This window comes from Mastomys coucha, unplaced genomic scaffold, assembly GCF_008632895.1.
Source record: "Mastomys coucha isolate ucsf_1 unplaced genomic scaffold, UCSF_Mcou_1 pScaffold21, whole genome shotgun sequence".
Classification (NCBI taxonomy): Eukaryota; Metazoa; Chordata; class Mammalia; order Rodentia; family Muridae; genus Mastomys; species Mastomys coucha.
Genome location: NW_022196904.1, coordinates 168,178,969 through 168,203,330, shown reverse-complemented (window position 1 = coordinate 168,203,330; position 24,362 = coordinate 168,178,969). Strand labels below are relative to the sequence as shown.

General features: G+C 42.4%; 1 protein-coding gene across 11 annotated transcripts in view; it reads left to right on the top strand.

The window, feature by feature from the left end:
- The window catches only part of Cpeb3 (cytoplasmic polyadenylation element binding protein 3), a 185,504-nt gene that overhangs the window by 12,787 nt on the left and 148,355 nt on the right, over nucleotides 1-24,362 (top strand). For 8 of the 11 annotated variants that reach the window (XM_031390188.1, XM_031390186.1, XM_031390187.1 and 5 more), the window contains exon 2: nucleotides 19,932-20,962. In XM_031390188.1, coding sequence (XP_031246048.1) covers nucleotides 19,943-20,962 — 1,020 coding nt within the window. In that variant the 5' untranslated portion in view covers nucleotides 19,932-19,942. Of the gene's footprint in view, nucleotides 1-16,865; nucleotides 17,023-19,453; nucleotides 19,711-19,735; nucleotides 19,853-19,931; nucleotides 20,963-24,362 lie in introns of those variants that run through there. The other 3 variants (XM_031390177.1, XM_031390178.1, XM_031390181.1) reach the window with 3 other exon arrangements.

The following is a 24,362-nucleotide window of genomic DNA, read 5'->3' as shown; positions in this document are numbered from 1 at the left end:
GTGCCATTTGCGGGACTGATTGTGTGTGGTGTGGTTCTTGGACTTGGCCATGTCTGCACGGTAAGCCGCGGCTCCCGCAGCGCCTGGGACCGGAAGAGCCCTGTGTCCACTTTAACAAAACGTTCCTTCATGTGTTTGCCTCAGCAAAACACATCCAAAGACTTTCCAAAGAACTATTAAGTTTCCACTTCAAGAAAGCATAAGCATGAATGCCCAGGACCTGGGACTAGACTCTGCTTTCTTACAGAGGACAACACCACCACAAGTGACAAAGGAAGAACAAACTGGGCTTAATCAAAATTAACAGCTCTCATGCCAGAAAGGAGGGGTTTTAGTCAGATAGTTTTTGGTTATGAGGAATACCTAAGACAGTCTAGATGTGGTGATCCATGCCTGTGATCCATTCCTGTAATCCCAACACTTGGGAGGTAGAATATCAAGTATACAGATATGGATCACCACACCTGGTCTTTGTGGTGCTTTTTTAAAAAGATTTATTTTATTTTGTTTGGATATATGTAGGTATGTGTGCCACATGTATGCATAGTGCTCATAAAGGTCAGAGGGTATGGGATCCCCTGGGACTCGAATTTTGTATGTATGTATAGTTGTGTGGTACTGGGAATCAGAATTCTGCAAGAGCAGCCAGTGCTCTTCACTGCTGAGCCATCTCTCTTCCTCCTCCTCCTCCTCCTCCTCCTCCTCCTCCTCTTCCTCCTCCTCTTCCTCCTCCTCCTCCTTCTCCTGTTTATCACTCTCTGTCTCTCTCATTTAAAGAGGACTTTAATAGTTAATACTTTATTGACTAAATATTTCCAAAAATAGTAATGATAATTCCTGACGTACATAGAATGTTTAAGGAACTTAGTATATGTTCTTCTCATAGTTCTGTCCTCATAGCTGTAAGTGAGCAGACCAGGCTTCTAAAATCCTCAATTTAAGGTTAGGCACAACAGAGTAACCTTACCACTGATCTTCAGTGTGAATCGCTTTGAGAGTGAGTAAGAATGTCATTTAGTATGCCAGTTCAGCAGCAGAGCAGTGTATGGTTGTTCTGTCAGTAACTGACAAAGGGCATCTGATTCCTCTGCTCTGCTGCTGTGCCACAGTGTCTCATGGAATACAGTTTCTGTTTCTTCTCATTGTTAAAAATCCACTAGGAGGAGATTACAGCTCCAGACACACACACATTACATACACGAATACAAACTTGGGAGTACTCAACTCCATAAAACCAACATTGCTAGGGATTAAGCCACAGATTAACCCCAACACTGTAGTTGAAGGTGATTTTAATACTCTACTTTCCCCACTGGATATGTCTTCCAGATCATCCAACACAACAACAACAACAACAACAAAAACACAAAACCTAGAAATATCATCATGAACTAACATCATTGACCCAAAAGTCCTTATAGATGTCACTAGAATATTCTATTCCACATTATAGAATGCAACTTCTTAGTCTCCATCAAAGTTTCTATAAAATGAACTCATGGTAGTTTTTTTTTTTTTTTTTTTTTTTTTTTTTTTTTTTTTTTTTTTTTTTTTTTTTTGGTTTTGAGAGGTGGATCCTGCCTGGTGGAAGTAGGTCTCTAGGGGCAAATGGTCCAATGGAGATGATTCCTACCCCTAGTTCTAGCTGTGGTCTCTGCTTCCTGTTCAATACTATGTGAGGCATTTCTACCACATGCATGCTGTGAGTTCTGTAATGCCATCCCTGCTATGATTGACTTAAAGTGATGAAAACATGAGCCAAAATAAACCTTTCCTCCCTAAAGTGGTTTCTGTTAGGTTATTTTGGTCACACTGAAGCAGAAGTAACTAACACAGAAAATTGGCCAGTCAGTAACTGACTAAACCTGAGCATGTGCTTCATAAACCTTTGGGGTTGTATGTTTCTGAACAGTTTGGTGATTGAGGCTAGAGAAGCTGCAGAATGTTGTAAGAGCTTAATAGGCCCCTGGTTATTCTCTGTCTCTAAGTGCTCAGAGTGCTTTAGACAGGGCACTTCAGAACAGTGGAGATATGTTTGGTGCTGTTTCCAATAAAGACAGCAAGGCCTTTTGGAAGAAATGTTGAGTCCTAACTGCAGCAGGAAAAATACCTAAGTCAGGAATATCCAGTCACAAAGGGAAGTTGTTCAAGTAGACTATGTTTGACATACATGTGTAATCCCTGAGTCTAGAGAGGATACTGCTGAACTATATAGCGAGTTTAAGACCATGGCTGCAAAGGAAAGAGAAATGTTCAGAAAATGATGGGGGTAGGCTGGCAAGATGGTTCAGAGGGGAAGACGCCTGCTGCTGCCAAGCACTGGGACCGTAGGAGGAGGATCCAGAATTTAAGGACTGTCTCAATTGTATAGTGAGTTTGAGGCTAACCTGAGCTACATGAGACCCTCACTTCAAAAAAACCAAGCCAAACCTAAAACACCTTTTCAAAATGCTTTAATAAAGATACTTAAAATATATATTTGACTCTTGTGTATGCTAGGAAAGTGCTATATTACTGAGCTATGTCCCCAGCCCCTTTTGATTTTATTTAGTAATTTGTGTGTGTGTGTGTGTATGTGTGTGTATATGTTGGCATATGTATATGTTTGGGTGGATGTCAGAGCAAGCCTGAGGTATAGGGTCCTCCTGAACTGGAGTTCCCTGAGGTTGTGACATAGGATCCTTCACCAGGACATGGGATTCACCAATTAGGCCAGGCCAGTAGGCTCCAGGAGTCTTCCCATCTCCCCTTCCCCAGCAGTGGAACTGTGAGAGTCCCATCATGCCCCACTTTTTACATGGCTGCTATGAACAGAACTTAGGTCCTCTGGAAGAGCAAGTGACCTTAACTGTTGAGCCATCTCTTCAGCCTTTATCTATCATTCCTAAGCCTGAATTTCCTTAAAACAAAACAAACAAACAGGGATGATTCAACAGTTAAAATCACTGGCTGCTAAACTTGATGATCTGAGTTCAATGTCTAGGACTCAGGTGCTAGAGGGAGAGAACTAGCTTGCTAGCTCTGTCTCTTTCCTTCCTTTCCTTTTTCTCTCCCTTCCTCTATATCCCCTCTCCCCCACACAGTAAATATTAAAAAACCAAAATAATTGAAAGCTCAAGCAAAAGAATGCTAACTTTTGTTATTTAGGGTGATGTGAAGATTAACGCCCTAAGACAGTGGTCCTCAACCTTCCTAGTGCTGTAGTGCCCATTTGGACAGATCCTCATGTTGTGGTGACAACCCCCCCCCCCCAACCATAAAGTTATTTTCAGTGCTACTTTGTAACTACAATGTTGTTACTGTTATGAATCATAATGTAAATATACTTGAAGATAGAGGTTTGCCAAAGGGGTTGAGCCCCCAGGTTGAGAACTACTGCCTTAAAGCATAAGAACCTACTAAGGATATCCACGCCCTGTGGTAGTTGAGGTCACTCTTCACCATCTTTTCCTCCAGAAGTACGAAGTACAGTCTGTAGGAATAAGTATCTGGAGCCGGGTGGTCGTGTGCGTCTTTAATTCAAGAACTGGGAGGCAGAGGCAGGGGAGTCTCTGGAAGTTTAAGGCTAGCTAGGGCTACATAACAGATCTCAAAAAAAAAAAAAATCTGGCTAGTAGGATCTTATTTTTCTACTAGTCAACTGACTCGTGTGACTCGTGATATCAGTGTTAAAGTAGGAAGGAGAGAAAGGGCAAAGAATCTTTTCTCAGTGTAGAACTTCTAGGAAGTTCAACTGCCTTCCAGTGTTAACTTCAGACTGTAAACATCGACCTTTACTGTCTTAGTTTGTTAAAAATTACTATACTAACATACTAACATACTATACACACTAACATACATACTAACATAATTTTGGATATTTAGATATAGCAGCTGTTAAAATTGTCTCCATTTTATTCTTAGAGGAAGCTAACTAAGAAACTGGGAACATGGGTCTTTTAGGCACATTGTCTATGTATAAGTTCAGGCACCTTTGCTTCCCAGAGTTATAATCTATAACTGGCCTGGTGCCATAGTCTGGTCACCAAAGTCATTTGGGGAGCTGAGGCAAGAGGAGAACTAAGTTCAAGGCCAACCTGGTCTACAGCGTGAGCTCAAGGCCAACCTGGGCTGGCCTCAAGTTCCTGGGCTCAAAGAACCCTCTTGTATTAGTCTTTTAGTGCTTGGGAACACAGGGTCCACCACTGCTCCTACAGAGATTTTGTTGTTTTTAGGAAGACTAGGGCATTGCATTCTCTGCAAGAGGACAGTGGGCTGCCTGCTTACTTGTTACTGTTATTACTTAGGACCAGGCAGGTGGTAGTGAGAATAACTATGCTTATACAATCAGATGGAGATATATTTTATTTGTTTATTTTTGAGACAGGGTCTCGTTTAACTCAGACTTGTCACCAACACACTAGGGAGCCAAGGCTGTCCTTGCACTCCTGATCCTTTTGTGTAAGTCTTCTGGATGCTGTTATTATAGTCATGTGCTACTATGCCTGATGAGAATTCAATTTGATAATCTCATGCCCTTTCCACATGTCACCTCCTACAATATTAAGTTGATCCCCTACTACTGTGATAATGTCATTTTCTGTTTAGCATTTTGGCTGGTAGTCTATTTTCCCCAAAAGTGGTAGTAGAGATAATCGCCACACATATTTATTTCTCAGATTCCCCCAAGAAAATATCGGTCATAGAGTCAGGTATGGTGACACTTGCCTGGCGTCCTAGCCCTCTCCTGAGGCTAAGGTTGGAGGCTTGTGAATTTGAAGCCTCTTTGGGTCATTTAGGACAGTACTGTCTCAAGCAAGCAAGCAAACAAACAAACAAATTAAATGAACCAAAATCTGGAGATGTTTTTACATTTTGGTTCATGTGGTCAAAGCAAAAGCCTAAGGAAGCCAATCTTCAATACTAGACAAAGATGGCTTACAATAAATGTAACTACTACCTGAGTTATAGTGTAAGTAACAAAACAAAAGTGAAAGGTGGCATACACCTTTAAGCCCAGCATTCAGGAGGCTGAGGTAGGTACATCGCTATGAATTCATTCAAGGCTAGCGTGATCTATATATTGAGACCCTGTCTCAAAATCAAACAAATCTCACAGGTCAAATAAGAGAATTAAGTTACCATCTCTTCTTGTTCTATATCCCCTTCTACATGATGGAGATCAAATCCAGGGTCTCTTAACAACCTAGGGAAAGTCCAGATGTCCTGTAGAGGAACTGTTTTATACCCTTTAGGATGCAGCTCTACAATAAAGTTCATGTCCTTGCTTAGAAGAATATGGGCTGGATTTCAGTCTCTACAGCTCACTTTCTGGTGCTGAGGGGTTTATTGTACAACCTGTGAAAGGGAAAGTGAGGGCTCTGTACAGTTTAGTTACTGCATAAGTTATTAGCATCATATCAGATTATAAAAGTAAAGGAGTTCAGTAAAGTCCAATTCCCCATTTAAGAAAGGCACGGATACATACACTATACAGACACTACTTGGCATCAAATGAGAGGATCCAAGGGCTACCTGAACAGACACATGGACCTTGTCCTTGTTGTGGTGATTCCTATGACTCATCAGATTGTGTAGAACTTGTTACTTGCTGGCTGCTAATGCAGACATGGTAGCCAAGAAAAGGTTGCTTCATTACCTCTAGTCTGACTAGCCTTCTCTCTCAATCGACGAAGACAGATCAGTTGTCTTTTTACTTTTAGACAAGGTCTCCTGTGGCCCAGGTTGGCCTTGAGCTCACTACAGAACTGAGGATGACAACCAAGTGTAGAACTGAGGATGACATTGATCTTTGGACCCTCCTGCTTCCACCTCTAGTGCTGGAGTTATCAGGATGTGCCACTGCACTGGGCTTTGATGAGTCATCTTTTGCTGAGTCATGCTTATTTTAGGACATTCCACAGAGAGACTCTCTTGCCCATGGGTAGAATCTGGTTTTCATACAACTTTGTTTCAGTGGTAGAAAGAGAGGTTGCTAAACCACCATTTGCCTTCCTTCCACACCTTTAAAGGTCAAACCGTTTCAATGGCTGTGTGGTTTGGGGAGAAAAGGATTGCAAGGGCGAATGAAATGAATTAAAACAGATATGGTGCAACACTTCTATAATTCCAACATTCAGAAGGCTGAGGCAGAAAGATCAGAAGTTTAAGCCTAGCTTGGGCTACACAGGCAGTTCTAGGCCAGTCTGAACTACATGGTCAAACCTTGTTTCAAAAATAAAGTAAAAAACAAAGAAGAAAGCTAGGCAGTGGTGGCCCATGCCTTTAATCCCAGCACTTGGGAGGCAGAGACAGGTGGGTTTCTGAGTTCAAGGCCAGTCTGGTATACAGAGTGAGTTCCAGGACAGCGAGGGCTATACAGAGAAACCCTGTCTTGAAAAAACAAAACAAAACAAACAAACAAACAAAAAAAAGAAGGAAGAAAAATATTTTTATTTCAAAACTAACAACAACAAAAAAGCCCATTACATTAATATGTGGAAAGCAGCTAGCATTGTGTCTAGCACACAATGTATGCTCCATAAATATTAACTGCAAAGCCCGGCCTGGTTGGACAGGCAGGCCATCCGAATCACTTGTAGGGCTGAGGCAGGAAGACCACAAATTCAAGAACAAATTAGGTTAATGAATGAGTTCAAGGCCAGCTTGGGCAACCTAGTGAGGCCCTTTCTGGAGAAAAGGCTGAGTCAGATGTCCTTCAACAGAAGACTGGATAGCTCTAAAGGATGAAATGATATCATTTGCAGGAAAATGGATAGATCTGGAGATTATCACATTAAAGCAAGAGGCAGCAGGGTATAGTGGCCCACTCCTGGAACCCCAGGGAGGCTCATGGTTTTTAGTGGAGGAGTAGAGACGATGCTACCTGAAAACACAGGTTAGAACTAGACAGAGTCCTGAACTCTAGGGTAAGTGTTTGTAGACAGCAGTGGATGAGAAGACAAGACTGCCATGGAACTGCAATGGACATCTTCAAGCTGCATCAAAGTCACAGCTTCAGCTTTTGCAATGGAAGCTCAAGTTATGAAAGCTAATATAACCCTCTAAGGCCTGTCCCTTGAGGGCTCCTCTCTGTGTCAAGTTTATGACTATTACTTCTTTTTTCCTGTCCTGGGGTAGAACTGGGGGTCACACTCATGCTAGACAAACAGCATCCTGCCCTTGAGCTGCTTCCCAGCTCTTGTTTTATATAGGTCTTATATAGCCCAGGCTATCCTTAAATTCAAGATTGCTCTGATTTAACCTCTTGAGTTTTGAGATTATAGAAGTATGTCTGGTTTCTGAAGCAACTTTTGAACAACATTTCAAATGAAATGTTGAAACCGATGAGAGTTTTAGCCAAGTGGGGTTGGCACATGCCTTTAATCCCAGCACTTGGAAAGCAGAGGCAGGTGGATTTGAGTTTGAGGGTAACCTGGTCTTGAACAGAGTGAGTACCAGGACAGCCAAAGGCTACTCAGAGAAACAGTCTCAAAAAAATAAAAAAGAATCTAGGCATTGAACTTAGGCTTTGGTAGGTAAACACCTCATTACTGAGCTATAGACCCAGCCCAGAACAATTAAAAGCTGGTAGGATTAAGAACTGTGTAGAATTTACTTCTCTGAAGTCTTGTGAAGGAGTACATAGTCTTGGCTGGGCTTAGTAGTGAATGCATATACTTGAAACAGAGTCAGGAAGATTGCAACAAGTTAGAAGCTAGTGTGGTATGCATAGTGAATTCTAATCCAGCCAGTAGCTATTCTCTAGGGAGACTCTGTCTCAAAAATTAGTGTGTAATGGGGAATTCTACCAAGACAGCTCAGTAGGTGAAGACATATGCCACCAAGCCTGTTGAACCTGAGTTTGGTCCTAAGGAAAGAGAACGAACTCCTTTAAGTTGCCCTCTGACCACACAGTGATTTTTATTTCAGCACTAGGCATTGAACACGGAGTCTTGTTAGATAGGCGTCTCTTTACTGAGCTATATACCCAGCCCCTGGAATAATTAAAGCATGAACTGGGTAGGATTTATTTCAATCCTCCTGCATTTGCCTCCCAAGCGGTGGGCTTATAAGTATGTGCCACCATGCTCAGTCTGCCTTTTGTTTTGAAACAGGATCTTTAGTAGCCTAGGTTGGCTTGCAACTTACTGTGTAGCTCAGAATGATCTTTATCTCCTGATCTTTTTGCCTCTACCTCCTGACTTGGGATTGTAGGCTTGTGCTACTATGCCTGGATATGTTTGTCTGGTTTTAATTTTTTTAATATATATAATTCATTTTTATTTCAGCTACACTGGTGTTTTGCTTGCATGTATGTCTGTATGAGGGTGTCAGATCTCCTGGAACAGGAGTTATAGACAGCTATAAGCTGCCACATGGATGCCAGGAATTGAACCCAAGTCCTCTGGAAGAGCAGCTAGTGCTCTTAAACACTGAGTCATCTTTCCAGCTCCGTCTGTCTGGTTTTATAAAAAATTTAGTGTGTATGTGACTATAGAACATATGACTGTGTGCATGCCTGCAAAGGTCAGAAAAGGGTGTCAGATTCCCTGGAGCTGGAGTTACAGCAATTGTGAGCTTCCTGGTGTGTCAAGAACATAGACTCAGGTCCTCTTGAAGAGCAACATGAACTCTTAACCTCTGGGATGTTTCTCCAGCCTATTTGCTTTTTGAGACAGTGGCACACTGTAGTGGGTTAGGACTAGCAGTCCTCCTTGTTCAGTGTCCCAGTGCACAGATTCCAGGCATGAGCCACTGTATATAAATAACTCTAAAATAATTCTGCAGTTCTTAGAGTCTCCACAGGCTCCACAGTTCTTGTAACTCAGTTACTGTGATGAAAATAAGACATTGAAAAAAACAAACTGGAGAGAGTTAAGGGTAATTGCTTTTGTTGCAGAGGCCCAGGGTTCAGTTCCCAGCACCATTATTGGGCAGCTTACAATCATTTGTAACTCCAGTTCCAGAAGATCTAGTGCTCTCTTCTGGCATCCTCAGGTACAGGCGCTCAGGTAGTACACATGTATGTATTCAGGGAAACATAAAAAATTTAAAAAAAAAAAAAAAAAGTTAAGCGTGGTGGCCTCTGCCTGTAACCCAAACACTTTAGTTTAGAGATAGAAGCAAGACTATCAGGAATTTAAAGACTTAGGGAGCTTGAGGCCAGCCTGGGTTGTGTGAAACTTGTCTCAAGCAAACAAAACAAATGAAGAGAGGAAATAAAAAACAACAAGCAAAGCACAGAAAACAGAAAGAGAACATTATGGTGAGGGAGACTCAACTTACATTGGGTAAAATCTAAAACATCACTTTTTTTCAGAGTGAAAACTTAGATTCTGATGTAACTTCATACTTAATACTTTATTTTTTTACATTTATTTGTGTGTGTGTAGATCAGAGGACAACTTATGGTTGTTGGTTCTCTCCTTCTATCAAGTGGGTTTCAGAGATTGAATTTAGGTCATCAGGCTAGGTAGTCAGTGACTTTACCTGCTAAGTCGCCTCTCTGGCACTGCCTGAGCACGTCAGGGGAGGGCTTTACCATTAAAATGTACCCTTTTCTTCCTCACGAATTTCCAGTGGATAAACTGTTTATGTACCTTGAGCATTTTCTGAGGCTCAAAATAAATAACGAGGGGAATAATAGGAGGGGAAGAACACTTACCTAGCATATATAAGGCCCTTTGCTCAAGCTCCAGAATGGCATGAGAAACCTATTTAAAAATAAAGATGAGGGCTGGTTAGATAGCTCAGTGGCTGAAGTACTTGATGTTCAAGTATGAGGGCCTGAGTTCAAATCTGTAGAACTCTTGTAAAAGCCTGGTTATGTTTGTGAACAGTGGCTTGGATCTACAATCCCAGGGCTCCTAGTGTACACTTGGAGGTGGAGACAGCATCCCTAGAAGCTTGTTGGAGCTACTATACATAGTGGCAAACACAAGAGAGGTCCTTCCTCAAACAAGGTCAGAGATAAGGACCTGGGTTAGCCTCTGACCTCCACATGCCATGGCATCTGCAGAGCTTCATTCGTATGTGAACACCTCCCTCTCTTCCTCTCCTCCCCACCTCTGTCTCTCTCCTCATATGAACACTTCTCTATTTGTTTATTTTATTTATATGAGTACACTATAGCTGTCTTCAGACACACCAGAAGAGGGCATCAGATCCCATTACAGATGATTGTGAGCCACCATGTGGTTGCTGGGAGTTGAACTCAGGACCTCTAGAAGAGCAGTCAGTGCTTTTAACTGCTGAGCCATCTCTCCAGCCCAACACCTCTCCTCTTTCTCTGTCTCTGTCTGTCTCTGTCTCTCTCTTTCACACAGAGAGGAGGTGGGGAGGAGAGGCTGGAGAGGTAGCTCAATAGTTAAGAGTTCCGGCTGCTCTTCTGGAGGACCTGGCTTTGAGTCTCAGAACTTACATGGTGGTTCCCAACAGTCTGTAACTGCAACTGTTTGTAATGCAGTTCTAGGGGACCTAATGCCCTCTTCCAGTCATGCATACAGGCAAGATACCTATGTACATAAAATATTAAAATAATAACAATAAAAACAGTGGCTTGGTATGGTGTTACACAACTTAATACTAGTTCTGGGTGGGAGAAGCAGATGGATCTCTGAATTCAAGGCCAGCCTGGTCTAAAGTAGTGAATTCTCGGCCAGCCAGGGTACCTAGTGAGAATCTGCTTAGTGTGTGTGTGTGTGTGTGTGTGTGTGTGTACATGTACATATACACACATATATAGTTAAAGTGAGTTAATCTTATTTACCATGTCAGAAGAAATCCTTTATTGTTTGGTTAGTATCAGATCTAGGACTATATTATTTTTTATTCTATATACTAATCCTCTACTATCTTTATATTTATTTATTTTTATTCTTAAGTTAGCAATAATTTTTATTATGGGATTTTCATATTTAGGTGTGATTCTACTTTGTTCTAATTTCTCCTGCTCCTCTGTCATATTTATTTATTTTTGAGATTAGCTCTTTCGTATCTCAGGCGGCCTCAAACACACTGTGTAGCTGAGGTGGTCCTTCTGCCTCACCTCTCAAGTGCTGGAACTACATGCATGCACCACCATACCTGCCTCATTTGATGTTTCAGAGGTTCTTCTTTGGTAGAAGTCTAAAGTGATGGAACCTTTCTTAAGGCATTTGTTAGCACATATAAAAACTTTAATTTTCTCCTTCTTAGATGAGTAAGTCCTTCTTTAGAAATATGGTTCAAGGAAACAGTTGATTTAGAAAATAGTAAAAACCTAGAAACAAATATACTACAGCAGGAGAAAGAATAGACTAGTCATACTAAAAATTGTTATGCTCATTAAGCATAGTAGTTTTGAAATACATTTAATAGTAAGAGTTTTTCTTCATCTAATATAACTTGAAAAAAGATCTCTCAGTCTTTATGAGGGAAAACAAACCTTTTTCTTTGATTGGCCAGCAAACTCCCGTCCAGCATCTCTACAGTGGCTAGCTCACCAAGAACAGACATGTAAGCAAAACAATGGAACACTGTCCTAGAAGCACACCTGTGCAGCAGGGAGTGGGGCAGTTCTATGCACATGGTCAGCATAAGCTTCAGAGAGCAGAAGTGAATAGAAACAGACTATTCAGAGGTAGAAAGATATTCTAGGATAAAGGCAGAGATGTGGTTATGGAACTGCCAAGGCTGGCATGGCTCGGGGAAAAAAAGTAGAAGAATTTTATAGCTCATTCTTTCAGCAAAGGGATAGTTTCATAGAGTTCCATGAGTACCATGGAAAACCCGCATGTAAATGATAATTCAAGGTTTAGTATGGAAGCCACATTTGAAAGGGTACTGTATGAGAGACATATATATTATATTACTGTAAGTAGTTAAGGGACAGGATTATATTGGCTGAGAATAAAGAGGAAGGGATGTAAGCAGAAATTGAGGAGGCAGAATGTACAAGTTTTAGTGACCACTAGACTCCTTCAGTGAGGGAGAAAAGGAAGAAGAGAATCCTGTCCAGATTCTTTTTTTTTTTTTTGGTTTTTCAAGACAGAGTTTCTCTGTATAGCTCTGGCTGTCCTGGAACTCACTCTGTAGCCCAGGCTGACCTCGAACTGGGATTAAAGGTGTGTGCTACCACCGCCCGGTAAGCATGTTCTTAATTAGTCCAGCTTGTTAATTATATCCATGGCTATCATTTTTGTGATTTGTTTTAAAGAACTGATGGGACTGGAGGTGTAGCTCAGTGGTCAGAATATGGGCTCAATGTATGTGTGCCCTGGATTCAGTCCTCTACCCAAACAAGTAAATTGTTGTTTACCTTAATGCTGTGATGATATCCTTCTAGATCTTTTCTTCCTGTTTTTTCATTCGGTACTGGGGATCTGTACCACGGCTTTGAACATACTAGGCAAACAATGCAACACTGAAATATTCTCTTAGTTCTGGATTATGTTTCTAAACTTCTTTAATACTTTAAAAATTAGTATATGTGCATTGCACGAAACAATGGGCAATTTAATTACATGTTTTTTTTTTGTTTTGTTTTGTTTTTTTGTTTTTTGAGACAGGGTTTCTCTATGTAGCCTTGGCTGTCCTGGAGCTCACTCTGTAGACCAGGCTGGCCTCGAACTCAGAAATCTGCCTAGCCTCTGCCTCCCAAGTGCTAGGATTAAAGGCGTGCACCACTACTGCCCGGCTCTACATGTTTTAATATACATATATACTTTGACTATGTGTACTCCCTATTTATTACTCTTTCTTGTTCCTTCTGCCTTATAGCCACTTTATCTCTTGGTTCTTCTTCCACATTTTTGCCATATTTTAAAATTTATTGTTGTAAACAACAACTTTCTTTCTTTTGTTGTTTTTTGAGACAGTGTCTCATGTAGCCCAAGCTGCCTAGGAACTTAATATGTAGCTAAGGAAGACCTTGAACCTCTGGTCCTCTTGCCTCTACCTCCGAGGTGTTGTGCCTGTGATAGACTACCTAGTGTAATTGTCCTTCTAAATGAAGGGTAGTTTATATTAGAATTTTGGCTGTTCTAGATAAATATATCATTTATCTGAAAATCCACCCATTCATCCACTTATCCGTTCATATATGGAACTAGGAATGGTGGTGCATATCTATTATTTTCAATACTCAGAAGGCAGCCTGTGATCACTACTGTTCTGCCAATGCTGCTCCTAGACACCTGAGAAGCTGAGGCAGGAGGACTACTTGAGCCCCCTGTGTTTTTAAGATTAACCTGAACAACATAGTGAGACCCCCATCTAAAGAGAAAGAAAACCCTTACACACGGTCCGTGTTTGTTTATAAGCACTGTGGTGCTAGTAAGGAGAGAGAAAGCAGCCCAGAAAGGTGTATGTGACCTGAGCATGCTGTTTCATGCCTGGGGGCAGACTCAAGGCCAGTCCACAGAGATCCTGTCTCACAAAATGTATTTGACTGTTCTGGTTAAATACAGAATGAGGTGCTAGGAAGATGGCTCGGGGGGGGGGGGGGGAGTATATGCTATACATGTATCTCCAGAAGCCATGTACACGATGGGATGTCATGGCAGCTTGCCTGTGGTTCTAGAGCTTGGGAGACTCAGATGGATTCTTGGAGAAAGCAGGCTAGTTGGACCAGCAGAATCAACCATCCTAGGTTCAAGTGTGAGGGTAGAAACTCTGCCTCAATATAAAGTGGAGAACAATAAAAACAACAACAAAACCAGTGTCAGTCTCTAGCCTTTACATGCGTGCTTACACATGCAGACATGAATACCATACACACACACAATATTTGAATAGAGAGAGAGCCTTTGTCCTTGCTGAGGGTCCTCCTGTGTTTGCTTGGTATGTGTTCTTTGGTATTCTTGCTGGAGCTATTTTCTTTTTCTTTTTTCTTTCTTTCTTTTTTTTTAGGTCCAAGTGTTCATTTTAGGGAAAAAAGCAAAGATTAATTACTCACTGTTAAGTACAGTAAGTTTCCAGGCAGTATGGCTAGTGCTCACTATTACTCACCAAAATTTATCTTTTTTTTAGCTTGTGAATTACCAGTAGATCTGCACTTGAGGTTAGTTGGATTACTAAATGTTCAAGTAAACATGCATCTGAATGGTTAAAAAATAGATAAAATCTTTTGGGGGGTGGTACAAGGTAGTGGGCTAGGCAACAAGGTCTCTATAGTGAAGGCTGGAGCTAGTATGAATCCTCCCATGTCAGCCTCTGATGTGTTGGGATTACAGTCATATACCAGTACACCTAACCTAAATTATTACGATTGCTTTTTTTTCCTTATATAACTTTATATTCCTTAAATAACTGGATAGAGAGTTTGAGGATGTGGTTTAGTTGATAGAGTGCTTGCCCAGCATACATGAAGCCCTGAGTTCATCCCAGCACTATATAAACTAGATGTGTTATTGCACTTCTGTAATCCTAGTGCATGAGAGGGTTAGGAGAAGGAAGGAGGACCTGAAGTTCAAAGTCAGCTTTGGTTACATGGCAAGTTGCAGGCCAGGCCAGATGTTGCCTTAAAACGAAAACAATCTGTGTGATGCCCATACCTTTGATCTCAGCGATTGAGAGGCAGACGTAGAGGCAGATGGATCTCTCTGAGTTTGAGGCTAGTCTGGTCATAGAAAATATTTGACCAGCCATGGCTACACTGTTAAACCCTTTTTGTTTCTCAAACAAAACAAAACCAAAAACTAACTAAAACAACAGCAACAACAACAACAAACCCCAAAACAAAAGGAAGGAAAGATGAAGAAACAAAATAACTAGACACAAAGACTACTAAAGATGGGAATTGGTAGTGTCTGCTAACACCGTCCTTCTAACTACAAGTTAGGAAGGGAAATAGAAAATTATGACAGTTGTAAACGATGCTTGGTATTTTCAATTCTAAGTTCAATCAGCACAGTCATTAACTGACATTTACTCTGAACCCCATGGATGAACTGCATGGAACCAGATCGCAGAGAAATATCATCTTGTGCTTACGTGAGCAAACTTAGCTCTTGAGTTATTGCTTTCAGGAGTTATACATAACGACAGCTGATGGTAATATGTTGCAGGTCTGGCCTTGGGAACATTAGGTAAAAATAGGGGGATCATATACCAAGTTTAATAATAAAAAGAAATTAAAGGCTCTGTGTGGTAGCAACTATTATCCCACCACTTGGGAGGTAGAGACAGAAGGATCAGAAACTCAAGAGCATCCTCAGCTACATAGCAAGTTCAAGGCTAGCCAGGACTACATAAACTTCTGTTTCAAAACCAACCAAATATCTCCCCAATACAATTCTCCCTAACTAAAAACTGCATATATTTTTTATCTTGAACAAAGAAGTCACTGTCCAATGTAGTTATATGCCTAAGGCTTTAAGTTACTTACTAGTTAGTAGCTGATCAAATATTATTTTGCAGTGAAAGAGTTGAATTTTATTTGAATCAGAATATACAGGTCGAATATTTTTTGTATGTGTATATGTATGAGTGTTTACCTATATGGGGGTTATACATATGTGTGTAAGTGCTAGGCGAAACCAGAGGTCAACTTTATGTTGCTTGTTCAGGAGCAGTCTGCCATTTTACTTTCTGGGGTGGAGATGGGTGGGGACACGTTAGAGTGCCCCTAGGTTGTGGCCAAAATGGAAAGAAGGGGAGATCAAGAGCCTATAGTACTTGGTTATCTTAGGCAGCCTCCCATCCAAATACTAACTAAGCCCCGCTTAGATGAGGAGAGATGGTTGACGTCAGGGTGACATGGCTATAGGCTTTTTTAAAGATGATTTCTTAACTTGGACTGGACTTGCCTATTAGGCTAAGCTGGCCAGCAAGAGAGACCCGGGGACCCACCTGTTCCCACCTCCCCAGCTCTGGGTTTATAAGGGTGCTATGCTGCCATACCTAGATTTTTTTTTTTTTAAACATGGTTCTGGGGATCTAACTCAGGTTCTTATACATTCGGACATTCAGGGCAAAGACTTTATCAACGAGGGAGTTATCTCCTCAGCCCTTTTATGGTTTGTTTATAGCCCTGGCTGTCAGAAGTCCTGGGCCTTCAGCTTGGGCGCCTAGTGCTGGGACTATGAATGTGGGCTTTGCTCATCCAGTAAAAATTTAAATACAAAGAAATCCTGAACTGGGTGTGGTTGCACAGACCTCTAATAACAGCACCAGGGAAGCAAAGGTAGGAAGATTGGTCCAATTTTGAAGCCTGCTTGATTTACACAGGCAGTTCCCAGCCAGGGGTACATACATAGAGGGAGACCCCATCTCAATCAATCAGTTTTGGTAGATAAGACGTCCAGCATTTGTGGTTAAAACGGATTTTTGTCTCAAGGTCAGTAGTACATTTAGTATTAAGGTATGCTTAGAAATTCTGTATTAGAAGAGTTTCCTTTAGGCAGGTGCGGCAGTACATATCTATAATCCCAGCTTTTAGGAGGGTGAGGCTGGAGGATCCAGGTTAGCTTAGTCTATGAGGGGAAACCTTGTCTGTCCGCTGTGTCACACAAGCAGCAGGGTGGGGGCTTTAAGTGCTTTCCTCCCCAAGTAGTTCTCTATCTATTCTTTTTCTTCCACACCCTGACCTCTTTCTCTCTGGTAGGGTTCCTATTGCTGGCTACCCAGCCATTACCATCATAATACCATTTAAGGTAGCTCTGCTCGATCTATTTATTCTGAGTCCTACAATCTACTTTCTCTTTTAGCCTTGCTTCCTAAATCAAGTTGACAATCCAGTTTATTTTCCTTTCTTTTATTTCAACAACTCCTGATTTAGGTTGGTTAGGCGGCTATAATATAATCCGGGCACAAACTCTCCCCCTTGGAATCTGTATTTACGAGGCTTCCTCCTTTTCTGGCTGAACGTGCTGAAGCCCAGCAGAGGCAGAGTACCGTGTGAAGGACTTCAGCCCCCACAGTTCTCTGTGTGCGCATGCCCACTCTTCTTACAGTTGTCAAAGTGCTTTTCCAGAGCGGTCACATAATCAACCCAAAAGAAGAAATAAATACTATTCATTTTTTCAATTTTATCGATCTTTAAAAACTGGACACTTAAAGGTAACTGCTGCTATGAATTTATTACTTGAAATTGGGTAACTGCATGTAAAAGCCAGTCTATTGTGTGCGGTGGGGGAGGGGAAACAGGAATCTATTTCTCAGACTTTGCTATATATAAGCAAAAAACCCTCCAAGTCAAATTATACAGGCAGTTATTTAAGGATGTTGCATATTGACTTTGTAAATTTTATATTAGTTACTGACTTAGCTTTTGTTTAAAAGATCATATTTATTAAAAGGTGGGTCTTGACCTTGACCGAGTGAATTTAATACAGAAAGTAAAATTTATATTATTTTAAAAGAGCATTCTGAAAAAAATGGAGTGTTTTGTTATAATATTTTTAGAATTTAATGTTATAGTATTACTATTAATTAAAGCCATTATAAAATATTCTGAGTCTAGGTTACTTTTTGGCTTGGGGGTTTAATGCAGTTTAAGCTAAAGGCATTAACAAAAGTGTTGAATACAAGCAATAAGAATAGCTGGGTGATACTAAAATTATAATCCAAGACATATTTCAGCCATGATGATAAAGCTATTGTAAAGAAAATTCTAGCTTATCAAAGCACTCAAATTCCAGAAGTACAATGGTCTACTGCAGCACTGTAAGAAGGAAGTAGGAAAATGTCTCTGTGACCACCCTCTTTGGCAGGGATGGAACTTTGTGCTGTCTGACTCCAAGGTCCACTCTCCTCTCTGTGCTCTATTTATAACACTAATCAAAGCCATTGTTTTAGATAGAGGGAACTGAGGAAAATAAAAGCAATGTGAAGCAAGCTTTATTGATAGTAACAGGCAATCCCTGGTGCATGCTCTATTATACTGGGCTGGGTTTTTTCTAGGGGAGGGGAAGAGGCAGGGAAGAAAGGAATGGACAGGAAAGCAAGGCGGCTGAGAGAAGTGAAGTGCGTTCTGAACCTCACTATGCTTTGTACACAAAACTTTGAAATGAAAGATGGTATCTGTTAAGTACTTTAATGATAGCTTTAATAAAACAACTGTGAATCCAACTTCTTGTCTGTTATCCTTTGTGTAATAGTTAAGAATGATACCACCTCCATTTTAAGAGTTGTTATTTTGAATAGTCCAAAGGCAGAACTGTTGTGTGTGTGTGTGAATGCCCTTTACAAATGTCCCATGGAAGATGCTTCTCCAGTATATGAGTTAATTAACTATATTAAATATATTAATAACTATTGCAATTGTACTGAATCATCATCTAAAAATAATTATATGTTTGGTCATGGCTCCTTTAACATTTCAAAATATTTGATTGCAAGGTCTCAGCTCTGTAATATTGAGATATTTAAAACAATTAAACATATTCTGAGACAAACTCATTCAGTGATAACTACATGCGTTGAAATATCTTGGCTTTGAGTGATTACTGTTTTCATCCTTGAGTAAGAAAACAGGTTGTATGACAGAGGTGAATATAGCCCTTCTATGTGAAGTGGAAAATACCATACACTCCTTATATGGCTAAATGAAGCAGTGAGGGTAATGTACTATAATTACAATGTATGAGAATTTGGGACTTTGTACTCCTCTATTTTTAACAGTTGCTAGCATATGGTAATTCAGGGTCGTCAAACCATAGTCTTTCATGCTAATACTAGTGATAAAAGAATGGATTCTAAATTTGCCAGTCTTGTGACCGAGGCAGCAGCAGGAAGATTCAAAAATGAGAATCTGGCAACCCCAGAATTATCTTGACTGTCTACTTAAATCTCAGATGCATTTTTAAAGTCCCACCCCCTCTCCATCTCACAGACTCCCTCCCCTTCTCCCTCCCCACCTTCCTCCCTCTGACCTCAAATCCAACCAGAAGCATTTCTCCACTCTGCAGAGAATTTCTTAGGCTCCCGTAGAGACCTGAAATGCCAAGAAACCAGTAAATCACTTGGGCGGCAGAACTGGAGAGGAGAAAATCAGAGAATAAGCAGAAACCCCACAATCGTTAGAGTAATAAGAAGCAAACACTTCTAAACGTTCAGTGGGTTCTCTTTTCTTTCTTTCTTTTTTTTTAATTTTTTCTTTTTCTCTTCCTTTCTTTTTTTTTTTTTTAAGTCAGGTTCCTTATATACCAGGCTGGACTCGAACTGGCTGAGTAGTTAAGGCTGACCTTGAATTTTTGATCCTCTTGCCTCTCAGAGTACTAGGATTTCAAGCATGCGCCACCACGCCCGGCGATTTTCATCTTTCTAAAAACTGAGGTTTCTTTTATGAAAACGTCTCCTAACAAAATGGAGTAGCTGCAGCTACTGAGAGGCCAGAGAATGATTGTGCAGCTGAGTTCTTCCAACAAATGCCAAGGATTTTGTCTCTCGAGGTTCGCTGCAGCCAAATGAAACAATCATCCGAGGCAAGAAGGCAGTTTGCTAATCAAGAAGGCTAAGTCGGCTTAAAGAATGTTTTTTAAGTGCTCCAGCTGGGGAAGGGGAAAGAGGGTCGTGTACCAAGTCTTTTTAACCTTGCTGAAGGACGCAGCACTATTTATTGACGTATGCAAATAACTGGGGGAGGGTGGTGCTTGGGAAAAAACAGGAACCAGAATCAGTTTCTCATTGCAGGGTGAACGCTCTGAGTTCCGGTGAAGGGAAAAGAGACGTGGCGAAATTGCTGTCTTTCTGTCTTATAAGCACATCTCTCACTAACACAGAAAAGGGACAGAGACGTCAGAAAGGGTGAAGACGCTCTCACAGTATTTTTAGAGACCTTGCTCGAGCCCTCCAGCTCCCCCACCCCCAACCCGACTTGTTCTTCCAAATGCGAGATTATGGATTTGCATTGCAATTGGCTAGTGGCGGTGGCACTGGATTTTCGCAAGTAAAACACCCGCCCGCTTCTGTGAGGGGCATTCATGATCACACTGACAATAACGCATCTCTCTTTCTTCCCGTTTCAGCTGCGCAAACCATGCAGGATGATTTACTGATGGACAAAAGCAAAACCCAGCCCCAGTCTCAGCAGCAGCAGCAGCAGCGGCAGCAGCAGCAGCAGCAGCAGCAACAGCTCCAGCCCGAGCCCGGCGCAGCTGAAGCTCCGTCCACGCCCCTCTCCTCAGAGACCCCCAAGCCCGAAGACAGTAGCGCAGTGCCGGCCCTCAGCCCCGCCTCGGCTCCGCCAGCCCCCAACGGCCCGGACAAGATGCAGATGGAGTCGCCGCTCCTGCCGGGCTTGAGTTTCCATCAGCCCCCTCAGCAGCCGCCGCCGCCGCCACAGGAGCCCGCGGCTCCCGGAGCGTCGCTGTCGCCGTCCTTCGGCAGCACCTGGTCCACGGGCACTACGAACGCGGTGGAGGACAGCTTCTTCCAGGGGATCACCCCAGTCAACGGGACCATGCTCTTCCAAAACTTCCCGCACCACGTCAACCCGGTCTTCGGAGGCACCTTCTCGCCGCAGATCGGCCTGGCGCAGACCCAGCACCATCAGCAGCCACCGCCGCCCGCGCCGCAGCCGCCGCAGCCCGCGCAGCCCCCGCAGGCGCAGCCCTCGCAGCAACGCCGCTCGCCCGCCAGCCCCAGCCAGGCGCCCTATGCGCAGAGGAGCGCCGCCGCCTACGGCCACCAGCCCATCATGACCAGCAAGCCGTCCTCATCCTCGGCCGTCGCGGCTGCTGCGGCCGCGGCCGCTGCCTCTTCGGCCTCGTCCAGCTGGAACACGCACCAAAGCGTGAACGCCGCCTGGAGTGCTCCGTCCAACCCGTGGGGTGGCCTGCAGGCGGGCCGAGACCCTCGCCGCGCGGTCGGCGTGGGCGTGGGTGTAGGTGTGGGGGTACCCTCCCCGCTTAACCCCATCTCACCGCTCAAAAAGCCCTTCTCCAGCAACGTGATCGCTCCACCCAAGTTCCCTCGTGCAGCTCCGCTCACCTCCAAGTCCTGGATGGAGGATAACGCTTTCCGGACCGATAATGGTAACAATCTGTTGCCCTTTCAGGTAAAGTCCCTGTGCTCTGGCACACTCCTCCCTCCCGCATGTTTCTCCCCTCTTTCTGGTTATTTTAATCGGCCCACCCGCTGTTATTTAGAAGGCACAGCAAATTCCAGCACTTCCCAGATAAATCCTCTGGTTCACCGGGACTAGTCCACACAATCGGGTGGGGGTGGGGGCGTAGTTGAGGGGACGTTGTGACTGCTTGAGGGTAGGAAAGGGCCTTTTTTCTTCCAGTTCTTCCTCCTTCGCTGTGCTTGTGCGTTTTATTTTGGCCTTCTTTGACAAATTAAGCCGCAAGTGTATATAGTCAGGTGCGGGAGTAAGTAGTCCCAGGAGTAGGCTGAGATTCCTATCATTTTAAGTAGCTACACATTTTCAGGTTACGCAATACTAGGCTCAAGGTGCCGACCAAAAGGCATCCACGCCCAGATCACCCTGGTTTGTTAACAGCCTTTGAGTGGTGCTATCTCAGATAGTTGCCTATGCCCAACTAAACTAATGTGAACACATGGTTTGTGTCTAAGGGGCTGGAATCACTAATAATCAGCATATTGCCCTGCCAGGAAAATTCCGAGTGTGAGATTCCAATGAACACTCCGAACTATAAGGGACCGAAGTGGAAAGAGTAGAAATTTCAGGTAGAACTATTCCCATGTTACTTAAAAGAAGGATTTAGAATTTTTTTTTCCAGAGGAAAGAGACAATAGGACATGACCTTCAGAGCCATATTGCAATGGAGTCTATTTGCTAACTAGCACTGAAATATTTAAAGCTGCAGTGTCCTTCACCAGTTGGGTTATTTAAGACAATGCAGATCAATTACACCATTTGAAACTGGGCAAAGTGAAAGTCTTGCAACTTTAATGAAAAATGAGTCTTGTGCCTTGGTATTAAATGCCAATGAAAAATCCAGGAAGTGCTCCTGACAAAAAGATTGAATGGACAAAGTGTCCTTGTTTCTGCTGCTTTCTCATGTAATCTAGCCACAGCAGTAGACAGGGTCCTGGGCATTTTGGATCAGAAAGGGGAGCTGAGTGTATGTGTTCATTGGGAACCTTTGCTGTCTTATAGCAGTTCCCTGGACCTGTGAAGTGATTTGTCCATAAGCTTAGTCTATGCTCTCTTACAGGAGAAAGGCTGGGTGTGGTGGTAAAAGCTTGTAGTTCAGCACCAGGCCTGGGCTATGGGATTGGGAGTTGCAGCTCAGTCTGGGTTTCATACAAGATCTTGTCTCAAAAAGGAAAGAAAAGGAATCCTTTGGCCCCTGCTGACAGATGATAGACTGGCAGTTTGACAGAGGTCGAAGGCTCAACCTGACACAGATGGAGCCTTCAATTTGCTGGTCTTTACCTTTCAGATGTTTGGGGGTGGGTTGTATCATTTTGAAGGAAATAGGATTATTGAAATGATGATGTCTCTGGTCTAGAGCAAGAATTTTTGTTTTTAACAGTTCAAGGAGACCCATGAAACCTCTAAATTGTGTTTAGGAGAGTTTTGTTGTTTGTGTTTGTGTTTTTCTGGGTGGTACTCAGGCTCATGCCTAGTTCCTGCTCATGTTGAGCACACACTCTTAGTCCTAAGTAGAGGCTTCAGTGAGCAAGGCTCTCACATGCTTTCAAAAGGGTCCTCCAGGAATAGGATATTTTAATATTAAGGCACAATTTTAGATTTTGGGCCAGGCTTTCATATAGCTTGTGCTTGTCTCAGAATGTGCTGTTTGCTGAGGGTGACCTTGAACTCCCGATCTTCTTGTCTCCACCTCCTAGGGTTACAGACTCCGGCTACCACTTTCATATCTTGTTTCTTTCCATTCTAAAGTTTATTTTCATAACTGGGATTAGTTCTGTAGGTGGAGGGAGGTGAGCAGGACAGGCTCTGCTGTAGTTGGTACTTGGCATCCGCCTTGACAGTTTCTCTTTATTCTGAGGCTTTCTAGCCAAGCCCACTCAGAAGATAATCTAAATTCCTTTTTAATGTTTAAAGAATTTGTGAGTGTGGGCGTGTGTGTGTGTGTGTGTGTGTGTGTGTGTGTGTGTGTGTACAAGCTTGCATACTTGGTACATGTTTGTAGATCAGAGAAAATCCATTCTCTCCTTCACCTTTATGTGGGCTTTGGTATCAAACTCTGACTGGTTTTTAAGGCAAGGGTTTTTACTCTCTGAACCATCTTACCATCTGTCTAAATTCTTAAACTCTCAGAAGTTTATTTAATCTGAATACAGGTTTTTTTTCTTGTTTATTTTGAAACAAGAGATCTTTCTACATTGCCTAGGTTGTCGTTGAAAACCTGACTTAAATAGTCTTTTCATCTCTGCCTCCCAAGCAAGTAGGATTACAGTTATGAGATGTCATATCTGGCTACTGAGTATGAGCAGTCTTTATTAATTAGTTCCTTAAAAAGGAACTGGGCCTTGGGGTGATACATAGCTTTAATCCCAGCACTTTGAAGGCAGAAACAGGTGGATCTCTGAGTTCAAGGCTAGTATTATCTATATAGTGAGATCCAGGGCAGCTAGGGCTACACAGAGAAACCCTGTCTTCAAAAACAAAACAAAACAAAACAAAACAAAAAAGGAAAGAAAAAGTCCAGGGGGAGGAGAAGAAAGAGGAGGAGGTAGAAAAGGAAGAAGAAGAGGAGGAGGAGGAGGAAGAAGAGGAAGAAGAGGAAGAGGTTGGAAAGAATATAATCCCAAATTTCACCAATCTTGGAGGGGCCTGAGATATGGCTCGATTGGTAAAGTGTTTGCCACAAAAGCATATGTGGACTTGAATTTTGATCTGAAGCATCCACGTTAAAAAACCTTGGGTGTTATGGCTCGTGCTTGTAATCCTAGTACACGGCAGTTGAGACAGAAGGATCACCCAAGGCTTTCTGGCCAGCGAGCTCTAGGTTCAGTGAGAGGACCCGTCTCAGAAAATTGTGAGTTTTCATAGAGGAAGACACTAGACACTGACCTCCTCCCTCCCTTTGTCCCTCCCGCCTTTCCTCCCTCCCTCTTCTCCAATCCCTTGTGTGGAGTAGTAGTAGCATGAGGATTGCTAGTGTTTCTGAACAAATCATTTGCCAATGATGTTTCTAAGGCAAAACACAATTGTACTTTGTACTTTTGTTGTTGTTGTGATAGATGGTAATACTATTTATCTATTTGTTTGTTTGTTTGTTTGTTTTTTTGAGACAGGGTTTCTCTGTGTAGCCCTGGCTGTCCTGGAACTCACTCTGTAGACCAGGCTGGCCTCGGACTCAGAAATCCACCTGCCTCTGCCTCCCAAGTGCTGGGATTAAAGGCATGTGCCACCACTGCCTGGCGATAGTAATACTATTAAGTGGGCAAAAATGATTGAGTCATTTAATTAAACATTTTTTTGTTTAGCTTCAAGAAAATGTGTATGTACTCTGTGTCTC